General features: G+C 39.2%; 4 protein-coding genes across 5 annotated transcripts in view; 3 read left to right on the forward strand and 1 right to left on the reverse strand.

The window, feature by feature from the left end:
- LOC104713116 (pentatricopeptide repeat-containing protein At1g74750) lies at positions 7-3,835 on the forward strand. Of its 2 annotated transcripts, XM_010430168.1 has the most exons (3): positions 7-165; positions 852-914; positions 1,028-3,835. In XM_010430168.1, the coding sequence occupies exon 3, from the start codon at positions 1,031-1,033 to the stop codon at positions 3,611-3,613; it is 2,583 nt and encodes an 860-aa protein (XP_010428470.1). In that variant the 5' UTR covers positions 7-165; positions 852-914; positions 1,028-1,030; the 3' UTR covers positions 3,614-3,835. The 2 variants fall into 2 exon arrangements, with proteins under 2 accessions (XP_010428470.1, XP_010428468.1); XM_010430166.1 differs by lacking the exon at positions 852-914.
- On the reverse strand, positions 3,804-9,284 carry LOC104713115. The gene is made up of 12 exons (XM_010430165.1): positions 8,896-9,284; positions 8,489-8,707; positions 8,138-8,332; positions 7,674-8,032; positions 7,334-7,562; positions 5,521-7,247; positions 5,090-5,311; positions 4,875-5,009; positions 4,514-4,748; positions 4,355-4,414; positions 4,202-4,273; positions 3,804-4,075 (listed from the first exon to the last, which is right to left on the reverse strand). The coding sequence occupies exons 1-12, from the start codon at positions 9,169-9,171 to the stop codon at positions 3,974-3,976; spliced, it is 3,831 nt and encodes a 1,276-aa protein (XP_010428467.1). The 5' UTR covers positions 9,172-9,284; the 3' UTR covers positions 3,804-3,973.
- LOC104713117 (protein NUCLEAR FUSION DEFECTIVE 4-like) lies at positions 10,266-13,002 on the forward strand. Its single transcript, XM_010430169.2, has 2 exons — positions 10,266-10,838; positions 11,595-13,002. Exons 1-2 carry the CDS (start codon positions 10,362-10,364, stop codon positions 12,717-12,719), a joined length of 1,602 nt encoding a protein of 533 aa, XP_010428471.1. The 5' UTR covers positions 10,266-10,361; the 3' UTR covers positions 12,720-13,002.
- LOC104713118 (HIPL1 protein-like) overlaps positions 13,776-13,888 on the forward strand; it is a 3,318-nt gene continuing 3,205 nt past the window's right edge. The window contains exon 1 of the mRNA XM_010430170.2: positions 13,776-13,863. Coding sequence (XP_010428472.1) covers positions 13,776-13,863 — 88 coding nt within the window. The remainder of the gene's footprint in view (positions 13,864-13,888) is intronic.

Raw genomic sequence — 13,888 nt, forward strand, 5'->3', positions numbered from 1 at the left:
TTAAAGCTTCCATATTTGACGGCCACAGAGGGAGAAGGCAAAATTGGCCTTCTTCTATCTCTCTCTCTCGTTTTCATTCTCATTTTCCCTTGAAGATTTATTTATTTTTTTGTTGTCTGGGGAAAACGAAGCAGACGGAGGAAGTCAAACACCACCGTTTTGAAGGTGACTTCGTAGTCTCTGTGTGATCTCTGCTTATGCTCTTTACTTTTTTTTCCAATCGAAAATTTGCTTCGCTTTGTACTAAATGCCGCTTAGTTCTGGATTCCTCCTCTTCTTTCCATTGCTTTTCGGTGATATCGATCGAGCTTGGAACTTGGGTTGTTCTCAGTTTGATGAGAGTTAATTTTGAGATTAAACGTATTCAAAACGTTTTGACTGTATGTCTAATTTTTGACACACTAATTCAGCTCTGTTTCTTTAGAGTTGGTCAATGTTTTTCAAGATTTGAATGTTTCTAACCGAGGCTCGGTTTCACTGCACATGTTTTTGAGCAACTGGTTTAAAATGCCTAATGGGGATGGTCTGTTTCAGCTCTGTCAATAGACATTGTTGTAGTTTATTCTAGTTTTGGCAATTTTGGGATTCTTGGTGTGTGAAAAGGATGATACTTTTATGGAGAACCTGAAAGAAAATTGAAAAGCTCAGTTTTTCCACTTGTTAAATGGTTTAATGTATCTGATAATTATGCAAGATTAAGGTAGACTTTGAGTGAGTAATGTACACAATTTCTCTGTTTGTTGTAACGTTTAAGGGATAAAATGTGTTTACTGTTTTATGGAGAAAAGAGCTAGATGTCTAATAAAATCTAATTTTGCTTTGTAATTCATGGTTTGGTTACACGAACAAAGTGTCAGAACCTTAATTACTGCGTTGGTGGATCCGCTGACATTAAATCTGGTGAGATATATCAGGTAGTGTTATAGGTTGCAAAGATAGTTTAAGGGAACACTCTTCTTTACTTGCTGGATCTTTAAATCTATATTAGCCTGTTCTGAGAGTTTGTGCTTCATTTCTTTTTTTGCAGACAATGATTCGTGCAAAGCACATTAGTAATCTTTCCAGTTCAGCAAGATCCTTTTTTCTTAGCGGAACGAGACCTAGTGCAGCTGATGGTACCTCTTGTACAACCCCTGAGGATGAAAGTTGCGTCTCAAAACGCCAGCAAATTAGGACTGAAGTTGTACATACTGGTAAAAGAGCATCTAACTTAGCAGCTGGACTAGCCGGAAATATATTACCAGTAGAAGCTGGTAAACCACTTGCGGTCCCGAAGACGGTTGAGCATTTCACCCGTCCATCTCATCTTCCGCAGCTTGTATCGTCTCCTGCTTTGCCGGGGAAAGCAGATTCTGTAAATCATGCTTCTGCTATTATTAAAAATGATGTGGGGGCACCTATTGGGGATCAGATATTCAAGGCTGGTATTGGAACTGTAAGTTTATTATCAGATATAGCAAATTATAAGATCCCTTTATCAGATGGAACTGAAGTCGTTGGTTTGCCTAAAAGCTGTATGGTTGATCCTACCGGGCCTATTTCAAGTGTGAAGTTGTCAAATGTGAAAGTCATCAGAAGAGAGCACCTTGCTAAAGTCTACCCTAGGTCCGCTCCCAAAGATTCATCAGACAGAGTTCCTATAAACAGCTCTCCAGGTACTAAGCAAGTATCAAATGACGTTGCAGAGAAGTCGTTTGCATCTCATGATTTACTCTCAAACACTGCCTCTGGAAAAAGGAAAAGTATGCCACAAAGATCCAATATTGATACGACCAGGTATGCGTCGGGTGATTGTGACTATAACGTGCATTCTTCTGATGACAGGACGATGATATCTTCTGTTGAAGGTTTCTGTAAACCCTCAAAGGAAATGATGAGAGTGGCTCCAGGGACTGCTCCAACACCTAGGCAGTATTGTAACCCTGGATATGTTGTCGAAAATGTTTCTAGTATACTGCGGAGATTCAAATGGGGACATGCTGCTGAAGAGGCTCTTCACAATTTTGGTTTCAGGATGGATGCATACCAAGCAAACCAAGTTCTTAAGCAGATGGATAATTATGTGAATGCGCTTGGTTTCTTCTATTGGCTGAAAAGGCAACCTGGGTTTAAGCATGACGGGCATACTTATACCACTATGGTAGGTAATCTTGGTCGTGCAAAGCAATTTGGTGAGATAAACAAGCTTCTTGATGAGATGGTTAGAGATGGATGTCAGCCAAATACTGTTACGTATAACCGACTTATCCATAGCTATGGCCGTGCTAATTATCTCAATGAAGCTATGAATGTTTTTAATCAAATGCAAGAGGCTGGATGTGAGCCTGACCGAGTAACTTACTGTACCCTGATAGACATCCACGCTAAAGCTGGATTTCTTGACATTGCCATGGACATGTACCAGAGAATGCAAGCAGCAGGTCTTTCTCCTGATACTTTCACCTACAGTGTTATAATAAACTGTCTTGGAAAAGCAGGCCATTTACCTGCTGCCCATAGGCTCTTCTGTGAAATGGTTGGTCAAGGTTGTACCCCTAATTTGGTCACATTCAACATCATGATAGCTTTGCATGCCAAGGCGAGGAATTATGAGACTGCGTTGAAGCTCTACCGAGACATGCAAAACGCCGGGTTTCAACCAGACAAAGTGACATACAGTATTGTTATGGAGGTGCTTGGCCACTGTGGATTTCTTGAGGAAGCAGAGGGTGTTTTCGCTGAGATGCAACATAAGAAATGGGTTCCTGATGAACCGGTTTATGGTCTTTTGGTGGACTTGTGGGGAAAAGCTGGCAATGTGGAAAAAGCTTGGCAATGGTATCAAGCAATGATTCACGCCGGTCTTCGACCTAATGTTCCCACTTGTAATTCCCTTCTCAGCACTTTCCTTAGGCTTCACAGGATGTCTGAAGCCTATAACTTACTACAAAGCATGCTGACGCTTGGTCTACATCCTTCTTTGCAGACATACACGTTACTATTGAGTTGTTGCACAGATGCTCGTTCAAACTTTGACATGGGATTTTGTGGCGAGCTAATGGCAGTCTCAGGTCATCCGGCTCACATCTTTCTCCTTAAAATGCCACCTGCAGGTCCTGATGGCCAAAATGTGCGTGATCATGTTAGCAACTTTCTTGATTTTATGCACAGTGAGGACAGAGAGAGCAAGCGGGGACTAATGGACGCAGTAGTGGATTTTCTCCACAAGTCAGGTCTTAAAGAAGAGGCTGGCTCGGTGTGGGAAGTGGCTGCAATTAAGAATGTGTATCCAGATGCATTGAGGGAGAAAAGCTGCAGCTATTGGCTTATCAATCTCCATGTAATGTCGGAAGGAACTGCAGTCATCGCACTTTCTAGGACACTTGCATGGTTCCGTAAGCAGATGTTGGTTTCAGGTGACTGTCCTTCACGGATTGATATAGTAACTGGTTGGGGAAGACGAAGTAGAGTCACGGGCACGTCGATGGTGAGACAAGCAGTTGAGGAATTGCTTAACATCTTCAACTTCCCGTTTTTCACTGAGAATGGGAACTCAGGCTGTTTTGTAGGATGCGGAGAGCCTCTCAAGAAGTGGTTGCTTGAATCATATGTTGAGAGAATGCATTTGCTCTAGTTGTAGATTAGGTGGTTTGTTTTATTCTTTTAAGGCCTCTTGAGTTTTTTGAGCCTCTGACAGAATCTCAGTGGTTTGGTTTTGTAATATCATAAGTTAAAGGTTAGTGATGACTGGAACTTATCTCCAGATTTTGTCCTCAGGTCAACACTTTCTCCTCTTGCAATTGGTTGTAGTGGGAGCATATAAATCAATATTTGAGGGTGATACGACCCTAATTTATTAACATTCGCAATAGTTTTTGTATGTTTTATTTGTGTACAACATCAAATGTTACAAAAATTACTTCTTACCAATACCAGCAATGTACTAAATATATTGCTAAATATACAAATAGAAATCGAAAAACTGGAGAAAGATCTAAATGAGCCTTGAATTGTAGGAGCCACATGTTGTACATTTGTGGTAGAGCCAATGGTAAGGAACATTTCCTCTTCTTCCACAGTCGTTACATAGTATCACCTGCAACAAAGCATCTTACCAGTTACCATTCAGTTTATTCTTGCAACTCAAATTTCACCTAGGGAGAGAGACAGAGAGAGATGCTCTGTTCTATGTAATAATATGGAGAAAGAGAGAGATCTAAACCTGACTTTTATTGGAGTATTCATCAGGCATCTTCTCTTCTGCTAGCAGTGCGTCTAACATTTTAAAATAGACCTGTGTGGGACGGTTCTTGATTCAGTTTGAGAGTATTACTAAACTTCTACTGGGAAAACAAAACATTGTTTGAAAACTGACCTGCATATCTCCTAGCGACTTGCTGCAAATAGGACATGTGTAATGTGAACATGTGTACTCCTACGACCATAATAAAATACACCAAAGCTTCGGTAATCTTAGCAACATGTTTCATCTTATCATTGTTACCCAAAAGCATATTATGAAAGAGTTAAGTACCTGAAAGCATGTGGAGTGCATCAAGTGCCCGCAAGGAAGAGCCTTCACTGGAGAGTTGGAGGTAAAAATGTACTCATGGCAAATCGGACAGTTATCTTCTAAGCACTTTTCCCTGCAAACGTGCTCTACTAAGGTACGTGACATGCAAGCATTGCATTTCATACAATGGAAGTAGTCAATTCCCAATCCTTTCCCTACTCGACAGAGATTGCAGTAAGGGCAGTGATAAATTTTCCTGTTACAAAGAACCAATGACTGTCAGCCTCAACCGATAGTACTTGGTCCAAAAAGTTAGCATAACAAGTTCTTATATTTTATTTCATAGTTGCAAAATTTTAAGGTGAAACAGGATAATAAGTACCTTTCATCGTCATATAATTTGCATATTTTGCAGAAGTATTTTCCCATTGAAGACTTGCACGAAGTATTTGAGCAATTTGCACCAATCGGCTGAATCAAGAGGCATTTCATGCACATCATCTTTGTTATTTGTTTCCTACATAAGAATTCAAGAGAAACAAATAAGCTTAACAAAATTTTCGAAGTTCCATGCTTGAAAATAGAAGATGTTACTACCTATCCACCGAGTGATCAGCCTCTTCATCATGACATCGTATACATGTGAAGAGTTTGTCGCAACAAGGAGCAAGAAGCTTGCAGTTCCTCTTGTAGTGATTGCAACCGAAGATCATACTGTGAGGATCTCGATATGATGGATGTTGACCAGGAACTGTTTCCATGTTGCTTGAGAGAGAGGATGGTTCCATATTGTATGTCTGTTGTAAGATATTCCATCGACTGAAAAAATTACATGACCTTATATGTGAGTGATCGAAATATATATAAGAAAGACAAATTTAATATGATCTTAGCTATTTTGACTATGATCTTGTATATTTAACCACCAAAGTACAACATATTTATGTTAATAGAGATATGCATAAGACTAAACAGACTTATAAAAATGAGTTACAACATGACACCAAAAGAGAGGTAACATGGCTTACCACATTAATAAGCTCTGCTTGATGTAGGATTTCTTCTGAGGATCCAGGGAAGAGTCGCATGATATTTTCTTGATCAAAATCACCAGTTCTTCTTGACTCATTGTTAACAGTTGTTCATATTTCTTGGCTTGACCAAACCTGCTAACCTTCTGAGACATTTGGAAATTCTGAGCAGGATCTCTTGTCTCGTAATTGATGTCATTTTGTTCTTTATTATCCCCCATCTTTTCAGATCCTCTACAACACATCTTCTTACTTTCTGAGCGTTCAAGATCTTGTTCCTCTTTGTTTCCAATTTTTACATTGTTATTAGAAGGGGGCTCATTCAAAATAACTGTCAAGTCTGTCTCTGGGAGTTCGACAAGGTAGCTGCCAATGCTCCTTATGTCCTCATCCCCACCTGCTTCATAGAGATATTTCCAGAGCATCTCAAGTGGATCTGAATCCCCATATGGATTGTTGTTTGCTTCTCTTGCTTCATCTTGTATAACATGACCGTTGTACCATTCTGTTAGCCATTCAACAAACATTGTTTTCCTCGTTGCTTGGCGCCACAAGGACATGGCTGCAAGCTGTTCATCAGAGTTCAAAGATTCCATTAACCAGGGAATCATATCCTGTAATATTTCCCCACTAAATCTCCCAAGCATGCACCCTATGATTTTTTCTTGCTCTTCAATAGTGAAACAGTTCCTGAACAGACCCCAGAGTTCAGTTTCTTCATGTTGGATATGCTCAGACAATAGCTTTTGCATGGATTTGCAAATCTCTTGGAGACTCAGACATAACCGCTCATACTTCATTTTTCGGTCCGCTGCACCAGAATTGATAGTAGAAACCAACATATTCAGTTCTGACATCTCATTCAGAATGAATGAAACTTTATCAAAGTGTTTAGTTTCTAGCTCATGATCAATGCTAAATGAGTGACTAATGTTTTTTAGTTGTCCCTTGGCCTCCAACGCTGGAAACGCAATCTCATCCTCGGCATCAGAATGTATCTGATACAAGAACTTTATCATATGGAATCGCTGGTGAAACTCCTTGAGGAAACGAAAGTCGGTTGCCAATCTTGCTGATCCACAAACAAGGTAGTCCAAATCCATCTTCATTGCCTTGTGGAAGAAGAAAAGGAGGTCAATAGGTTTAACGTCCATAATGAGGGGATCATCCATGTTCTTCTCACCAAAAAATTCTGGAAGATGGAGAGGAGGCTTATGCTTTCCTGAGAAAATCATTTGCTGATTCATTCGACTAGAGTAAGGCGTCTCATACATGTCACCAGCACCTGTATCCACTGACAGTAAGCAGGCTGAAGACTTATTTTTCTTCCAAGGACAAACAAGCAAATCATCTTTAGATCCTTTGCATGGTTCCAGCTGTGCTTGGTCGGAAACAGATCCAGATGCTTCTTCGGTGTTCTCCTTTTGGCAGGAGCATCTTACTTTGAACATTACAGACAACTGTTTCCAGAAACTTTCAACAGATGTTTTGCCTGAGTAGCCAAAGCGAAGCCACTGCAACAAGAGGCGTGCAAATGATTTTTTGGAAGAAAAATCTTCCAAGCTTAAGAAACGAAGAATGGAATGAGATTCTTCTTCTGATAGATGAGCAGAGAACCAAAGTATGACACACTTTAGCAATCCAAGAGGTAAGACATGAATGCTTGTGTATAGGAGCTGCTTCTGCATTTCATGGTTGCAATTCTTGGTGATGATTGGGAATACCTGGTGAACAATGAGAGTAAAAAAGTTGGATACAATATTCATAAGACTTGCATGAAGTTTTTAGAAGAGTATTATAAATTTTTTACCTTTGTTCTCTGTACGGAAAATTGCTTGGTTACTTGGACTATAAGAGACTCAAGTTCATCCTGAAGCTGAAGTAGAAAATGATCCGTCCTTGATTTATCATCAGCACTTTTGTATAGCAATCTCTGAAAATTCTCGAGACAACCATCTATGGTGAATTGTACGGCTGTTGAAGAGCGGTGATCTGTCATTTCTTCTAACACCGGGTGAAAGAACTTTTTATATGCATTGCTGCAACAAAACAAAACATTATCTAAGTAAGAAACAAAGAAAACATGTTCTAAGAGAGTAGGCACCGTACCAAAAGTGGAAAAAATCAAGTTATATCCAAGAAACTATTACCTATAAGAAACAAGAACATCAGCAAGGAAGTTTAATCGAGCCATCAGTGCATCAAGGTCTAAAAGAAGGCTTGGGAATTTTGCTTGGCATAATCCTTCCTGAATGTCTCTCAAATCCTTTTCGATTGCATTTTGGAAAAGATGAAGACCATGAATCGGGCTGTGTCCTACATTTGGAATAGAAAGGGACTTTTTACTCCACTGCCAAAAGCGTTGAAAACATCCGTTGGACTCATGTGTCTCATGAAGTGGTGATTTCTTCATATTCTTAGACACATCTACATAGTGGACTCCTTTCATGATCTCTGAAGGAATCCCACAACAAGATTGACTCTTGTCAAGTAGCCAAGAGCATATGACCTATAGAAAAAATTGTATCATCTTTATCAGAATCACGAAGATATGGAAGAAGACATATAGGCTATATGATATAGCATACATGTCTTAGCAAAAGGAAATATATACCTGTTGTAATGAGTCTTCAGTGGGGACAACATCTTTAATGCAATTCTCAGTTTCAATTCTCTCCTCGTGAGAGAGATAAGACATCATCCATGGCAAAAAGTCCTCCAACACCATTACTGGAACACTACAAATGAATTGCCACACAAGTGACGTTTGCTCTCGGAAAGAGAACTTCTCAATTAACAAAGGAAAGACCTGTATGAAGCGTGAAGTTATAAGTCTCAACTTGAACAAATTATTATTCTATGACTGAAATAAATGTTATTCCCATTAAAAGCTCCTGTATTTGTCAAAACAGAGTTGAAATATAGCAAGCTTATACTATAACCATAATTAATTAATTAATTATACCTGAAGCTCTTCTTTAAGCATATGTTGGCATATGGATGACTGAATGGTGCCTATGCATAATAAAACTTGACGAAGTACATCACTTCTGGTTCCTATGCCCTCTTCAAGAACATGTAGCCAATGAAAAACTGAGGTGAAGAGATCATCTGTGCCAGCATGCTCAAGGGAATAATTAGAAACTATGTTCTTCACTCGTGCATCAAGCGCCAAAAATATAACCTGCCGCCAGTAAAAAAACATTCCAAATCTATAAGTCAGATTCTTGACATCAATAACTAAAGATTCACAAACATTGGACAAGGACTAACCAAGATCAAAGGACTATATATATTCGAATTCAAGTTGTGACATATGAAGCAGGGGTAAAATATGAAATTAGAAACAGAGTAAAGTTGATGAAACCTAACCTCATCTTCAGCTGCGCTATGATACTTATATATAAGTTTCAAGAACTCAAACTTGCGGCGTAACTCCACCGCTAGATCTTCGCGGCTAAAGGAATCAGTTTCCGCGGCGTCGGTAGCTAAACGTCGGAGGTCCAGCAGCTGAGCACGGAAAGCTTTGTGGCAGTAAACAAAGAAAAGTACTGGAGCATCGGAAAGCTTGGTGTTTCCGACGGTAACCGCAGGAGAAGAAACGGAAACATTTTCTGGCGGAATGGAATGAAGTTGTCCACCTCCCATCAACCGCCGTGAGACCTAAACTTGCGTTGGTCTTGTCGTGAAGTGAAGGAGAAGAAAAAGAAAAGAAAAAAAAAAGGGAAAGAAGAAAGAACCGAGTTGATGAGTTAAGAGGAAGGATTTGTAAGGCCTGAATCATCTTCATAGTCGTCACTCAAGTTACCCACATTTTAAAATCAATGTTGGGATTTTTTAAAGGTTTTATTATATTGGAAGTGACCGAGACGTTGCACCTGTAATAAAACCAACCAAATGAAGCTTATACTATACTATCATACTGTGGCGGGATTTAAAGTTCTTTAAAAAAAAAAAAAAAAAAATCTGTTTTGTCTCTTTTTTACTACGATTTGTTTTCTGTTTTATTTTCATTGTCTCTACCAAAAGAAAAAAAAGTATAGATTTGTGAAAAATTCATCCGTAAAATCTATATTTCTTTCCTTAAATTTTAAATAAAACATACTATCCTGATTTTTGTTTTCTTTAAGAAGAATTATCTCACGAATGGAGATAATATATCATAGTATCATACTATCATTTACAATTGTTCAACATCATTAACCAATTTTTTTTTTTTGCTTCTTGTCAACTGTTCAAGATTTGTTTATTTCTCCAACGTCGTAACTTACTCATAATATTTATAGGGGGAAAACATTAATTGTAGTTGTTTAACTGTATGTAATGCAGGATCTGACAAATATCCTATTGAATTTGTTATTTAATAAGTATTGTTAATGTTTGTAATCTCGTGATTTGCGGGAAATTTAGCTGAGTCAGACCTCGTAATTTAATTACATAAAAAAAAAAAAGATTGGTCCATTTCCACGTACGTTAATGCAAAAAAATGGCATGACCTTGGCCGGCCGTACAGTTGTCCCCATCCCCCTAGACCAGTCAACGTTGACTCCGTTTCTTTAATCTCGTTCGTTCCCGTCTTCTCTCTTCCACGAGCCGTCTTGTGCGTGTCGTCTGTTCTCCTAATGACTCCACGTGACATTTCTATTTATTAGGCCCACATTATCATTTACTATATGGGCCTCATCCCAACATCATCAGCCCATTTAAGTTTAATTATGTCACTATAAAAAAATGTTGGTCCAATAAAATCAAATTCGTGATCGTGTTCGCTTCTTTCTCCGTTTTTTTTTGTTTTTGTTTTTACCGGCGAGAAAGCTGGTGGTAGTAATTGGGCGGCGATGGAAGCGATGAGGACGAAATGGGTGGCTATGGCGGCTAGTATATGGATACAGTGCACAAGCGGCGCTTCCTACACCTTCAGTATCTATTCCGCCGTCTTGAAATCGACTCAATCGTATGATCAATCCACTCTCGACACCGTCTCCGTCTTCAAGGACATCGGAGCTAACGCCGGGGTTTTCTCCGGGCTTTTGTATACATACGCTACCTCAAATCGCCGACGTGGGCGTGGAGGCGGAACCGGAGGCGCAGGAGGGCCTTGGGTTGTGCTTGCTATTGGGGCAATTCAATGCTTCGCCGGTTATTTTCTCATTTGGGCTTCCGTCACCGGACTGATTTCGAAGCCGCCGGCGCCTTTGATGTGTCTCTTTATGTTCTTAGCAGCTCAGTCGCAAACGTTCTTCAATACGGCTAATGTCGTTAGTGCCGTTGAGAATTTCGCTGACTATGGTGGTACAGCCGTCGGCATTATGAAGGTTGTTTTTGTTATTTTACTGTAGTCTTTAAATTTTTCGGTATCTTGAGTGAATCTGTATTTGTTGGATCATGCTTTAAGTTTCCTTGGGACCTAAAATGATCCGTATACGACTATTATGTTCCTGGTAGGGTATAAATGGGGGCACTTGGGGGGGTAACTGTTTGAAAAGGTTGGTCCTTTGTACTTGGACGTGAAAGCAATCGTGGACATTTTGAATCCACTCGTTGATATATAAAAGAGTCGAAACTGTGTATCATAAGGGTAGTAGGACCTACTGTTTGGTAAATATTTGTTCTTTTCTGGTAACTTCTTTTGATTCATTGTTTCAAGTTTGGTTTTTTTTTTTCTGCAAATAGTATAGTGGTTGTGAGAGCGAACTGATGCAAGCTGAAAATTTTGTGGGATGTAGAAGATGATTTTTTGTTGATTCCATCTTGTTTGGTATCTTAGATTATGACAGAGTTTTGTAGAAATTTTGGCTTATGTTTCTAGTTGATTTATCAGAATTAAGGTTATGTTGTGGATAGAGTTAGTTTAAAATGCCATAGAACAACTTTCAGAGATTGATTGAAGTACAGTTGGTGTACTTGATAATGTGATGTATTTTTATTTAGAAGGTCATGGTATTTGCATAAACTGGTCAGTTTTTCTTACAAGCTGTTTTGAATATGCGTTTGCACTGTTGATACGGTGTTTTAATTTGTTTATGATCATGGTGAAGCATTCACGCTTATCTCTACTTCTTTCTTTGCAGGGTTTTCTTGGTCTAAGCGGAGCGATATTAATTCAACTGTACGAGACAGTGTGTGCTGGAGACCCAGCGAGCTTCATTCTTCTACTGGCAGTAACACCAACAGTGCTCTCACTCTTGGTCATGCCTCTAGTCAGGATCTATGAGACAAGCGTAACCGATGATAAAAAGCATTTAAATGGTCTTTCAGCTGTATCTCTAATCATTGCAGCTTATCTTATGATCGTAATCATATTGAAGAATACCTTAAGTTTGTCATCATGGGCCAATGTTGTCACACTTGTCTGTCTACTCGTTTTGCTTGCCTTGCCTCTACTTATTGCGAGAAGAGCACAACTAGACAACATGGAGAAAACAGCACCACATGATTATTCCCCTCTCATAAGCAGTCCAAAGGCAACAACCTCCGGTAACCAAAGTTCTGAAGGCGACAGTAGAGTGGATTCTGGTCTGAATGAGAGCCTGAATCTTCTGCAAGCTATGAAAAGTCTAAGCTTCTGGTTGTTGTTTCTTGCCATGATTTGTGGAATGGGCTCTGGACTTTCGACGATAAACAACATTCGGCAAATAGGCGAGTCTCTTCGATACTCATCTGTTGAGATAAATTCACTGGTCTCCTTGTGGAGTATATGGAACTTTCTTGGTAGATTTGGAGCTGGTTATGCCTCAGATGCGTTGCTGCACAAAAAAGGATGGCCACGCCCTTTGCTAATGGCTGCAACACTTGGAACGATGACCATAGGCCACCTAATCATAGCCTCTGGTTTTCAAGGAAACCTTTATGTTGGTTCTGTTATAGTTGGCGTTTGTTATGGTTCACAGTGGTCATTGATGCCTACAATCACCTCTGAACTATTCGGGGTCCGCCACATGGGAACCATCTTCAACACCATATCCGTGGCTAGTCCTATTGGTTCCTATATCTTCTCTGTAAGATTGATCGGTTATATCTATGACAAGACTGCTTCTGGAGAAGGGAACACATGTTATGGCTCTCACTGCTTCAGGATGTCATTTATTATAATGGCGTCTGTTGCCTTCTTCGGGTTTCTGGTCGCCATTGTACTGTTCTTTAGGACAAAGGCGCTATACCGACAGATCCTGATAAAGAGGTTGCATCGTCGATAGAGTTCTTGTGAATACTATACTTCAGAAAGAATTATACAAATACTGCTTCCCAGAGGTACACATCAAATACTTTACCTATATGTTAATTGTAAGTTATGTTTTTATCAAGTGTGTGTGTGTGTGTTTAGAGATGGGAAGAAAGAAAGATGAGATCTTTGTCTCTCTTTCTTTTTTTGTAGTTTCTTCCACAAATGTGAGTTTTGTGAAGTGTATAGACATCTCAGATCCCCCAATAATGTTGTAATTTTATAAAAATTCAAATTTGTTGATAAGCCATGCTCTATGCATTTAAATAATACTGCAGGCCATAGTCTCAGTCATTCATTCATTCATTATTCATACTAATCCACAAACCAATCACCAATTCACCAACACTCTCTATTCAATGCCTTTCCAATTATACTGTTTATAACGTCAACGTAATTACTTTATTAGTAGGAAAAACAAGTTATGACTTTGGAATGAAAAGTAGTTTTGTAGCCTTAAATGGAAGAGAACTTGAAGAAGACAAATGCTTTTTTTCTTTCTACCAACTTCAAACCTACTTTTTCGAACCCCAATAAGTGTTCCTAGAAATCCAAAACCCAGAGGTAAGAAGTCAACTACTTTGACTTTCTAATCTGAAGACGATGATAGTCCCGTGAATGAGAGAGGAGCTGTAAATCAAAAGCTAGCAGCAAAGCAAAGAAAAAGACACAAACTTTGTCATCGTATCTCACTCTCTGACACGAGAAAGTTGAAAAATTCAAAGATGAACATGATAACAATATTCATTAATTGTTATTATATCAGACGAGAGATTTCTGGGGATATGGTTGTTGGTAGTCATGGGAAGACAGTAAACGCCATCGCAGTTTCATTTATTCTGTCTGTAGAGTCAAACGAACTAATTTTATTATTTGATTCTTAATCATATCTCTCTTGTCTTCTTGTCCTGAGAGATCAGATGTATATAAAAGAGAGTTCTTTTCTTCTTCTTTCTTGATTCTCTCTCTCTCTCTCTCTCTTCCACTGTCATTATCCATAAGCCTCAAGATTTGTCTCTTCTGAGACACCATGAGGCTTCATCAGTTCTTCTTCTGTTTGCTCCTGTCATCATGCTTCGCTCTTTCTTCCTTGGCTCTTCCTCTTTGTTCCGATTCAAGTGAGTTATTTTTTTTTTTTTTTTT

Source organism: Camelina sativa, chromosome 9, assembly GCF_000633955.1.
Source record: "Camelina sativa cultivar DH55 chromosome 9, Cs, whole genome shotgun sequence".
In the NCBI taxonomy this organism is placed as follows: domain Eukaryota; kingdom Viridiplantae; phylum Streptophyta; class Magnoliopsida; order Brassicales; family Brassicaceae; genus Camelina; species Camelina sativa.

Coding starts and splice junctions, on each gene's coding strand:
- LOC104713116 (XM_010430168.1), top strand. CDS start 1,031: ATGATTCGTGCAAAGCACATTAGTAATCTTTCCAGTTCAGCAAGATCC.
- LOC104713115 (XM_010430165.1), bottom strand. CDS start 9,171: ATGGGAGGTGGACAACTTCATTCCATTCCGCCAGAAAATGTTTCCGTT. Junction 4,274..4,354: donor AGTCGCTAGGAGATATGCAG/GTCAGTTTTCAA, acceptor CGTCCCACACAG/GTCTATTTTAAAATGTTAGA. Junction 4,076..4,201: donor AATACTCCAATAAAAGTCAG/GTTTAGATCTCT, acceptor GCTTTGTTGCAG/GTGATACTATGTAACGACTG.
- LOC104713117 (XM_010430169.2), top strand. CDS start 10,362: ATGGAAGCGATGAGGACGAAATGGGTGGCTATGGCGGCTAGTATATGG. Junction 10,839..11,594: donor CAGCCGTCGGCATTATGAAG/GTTGTTTTTGTT, acceptor CTTTCTTTGCAG/GGTTTTCTTGGTCTAAGCGG.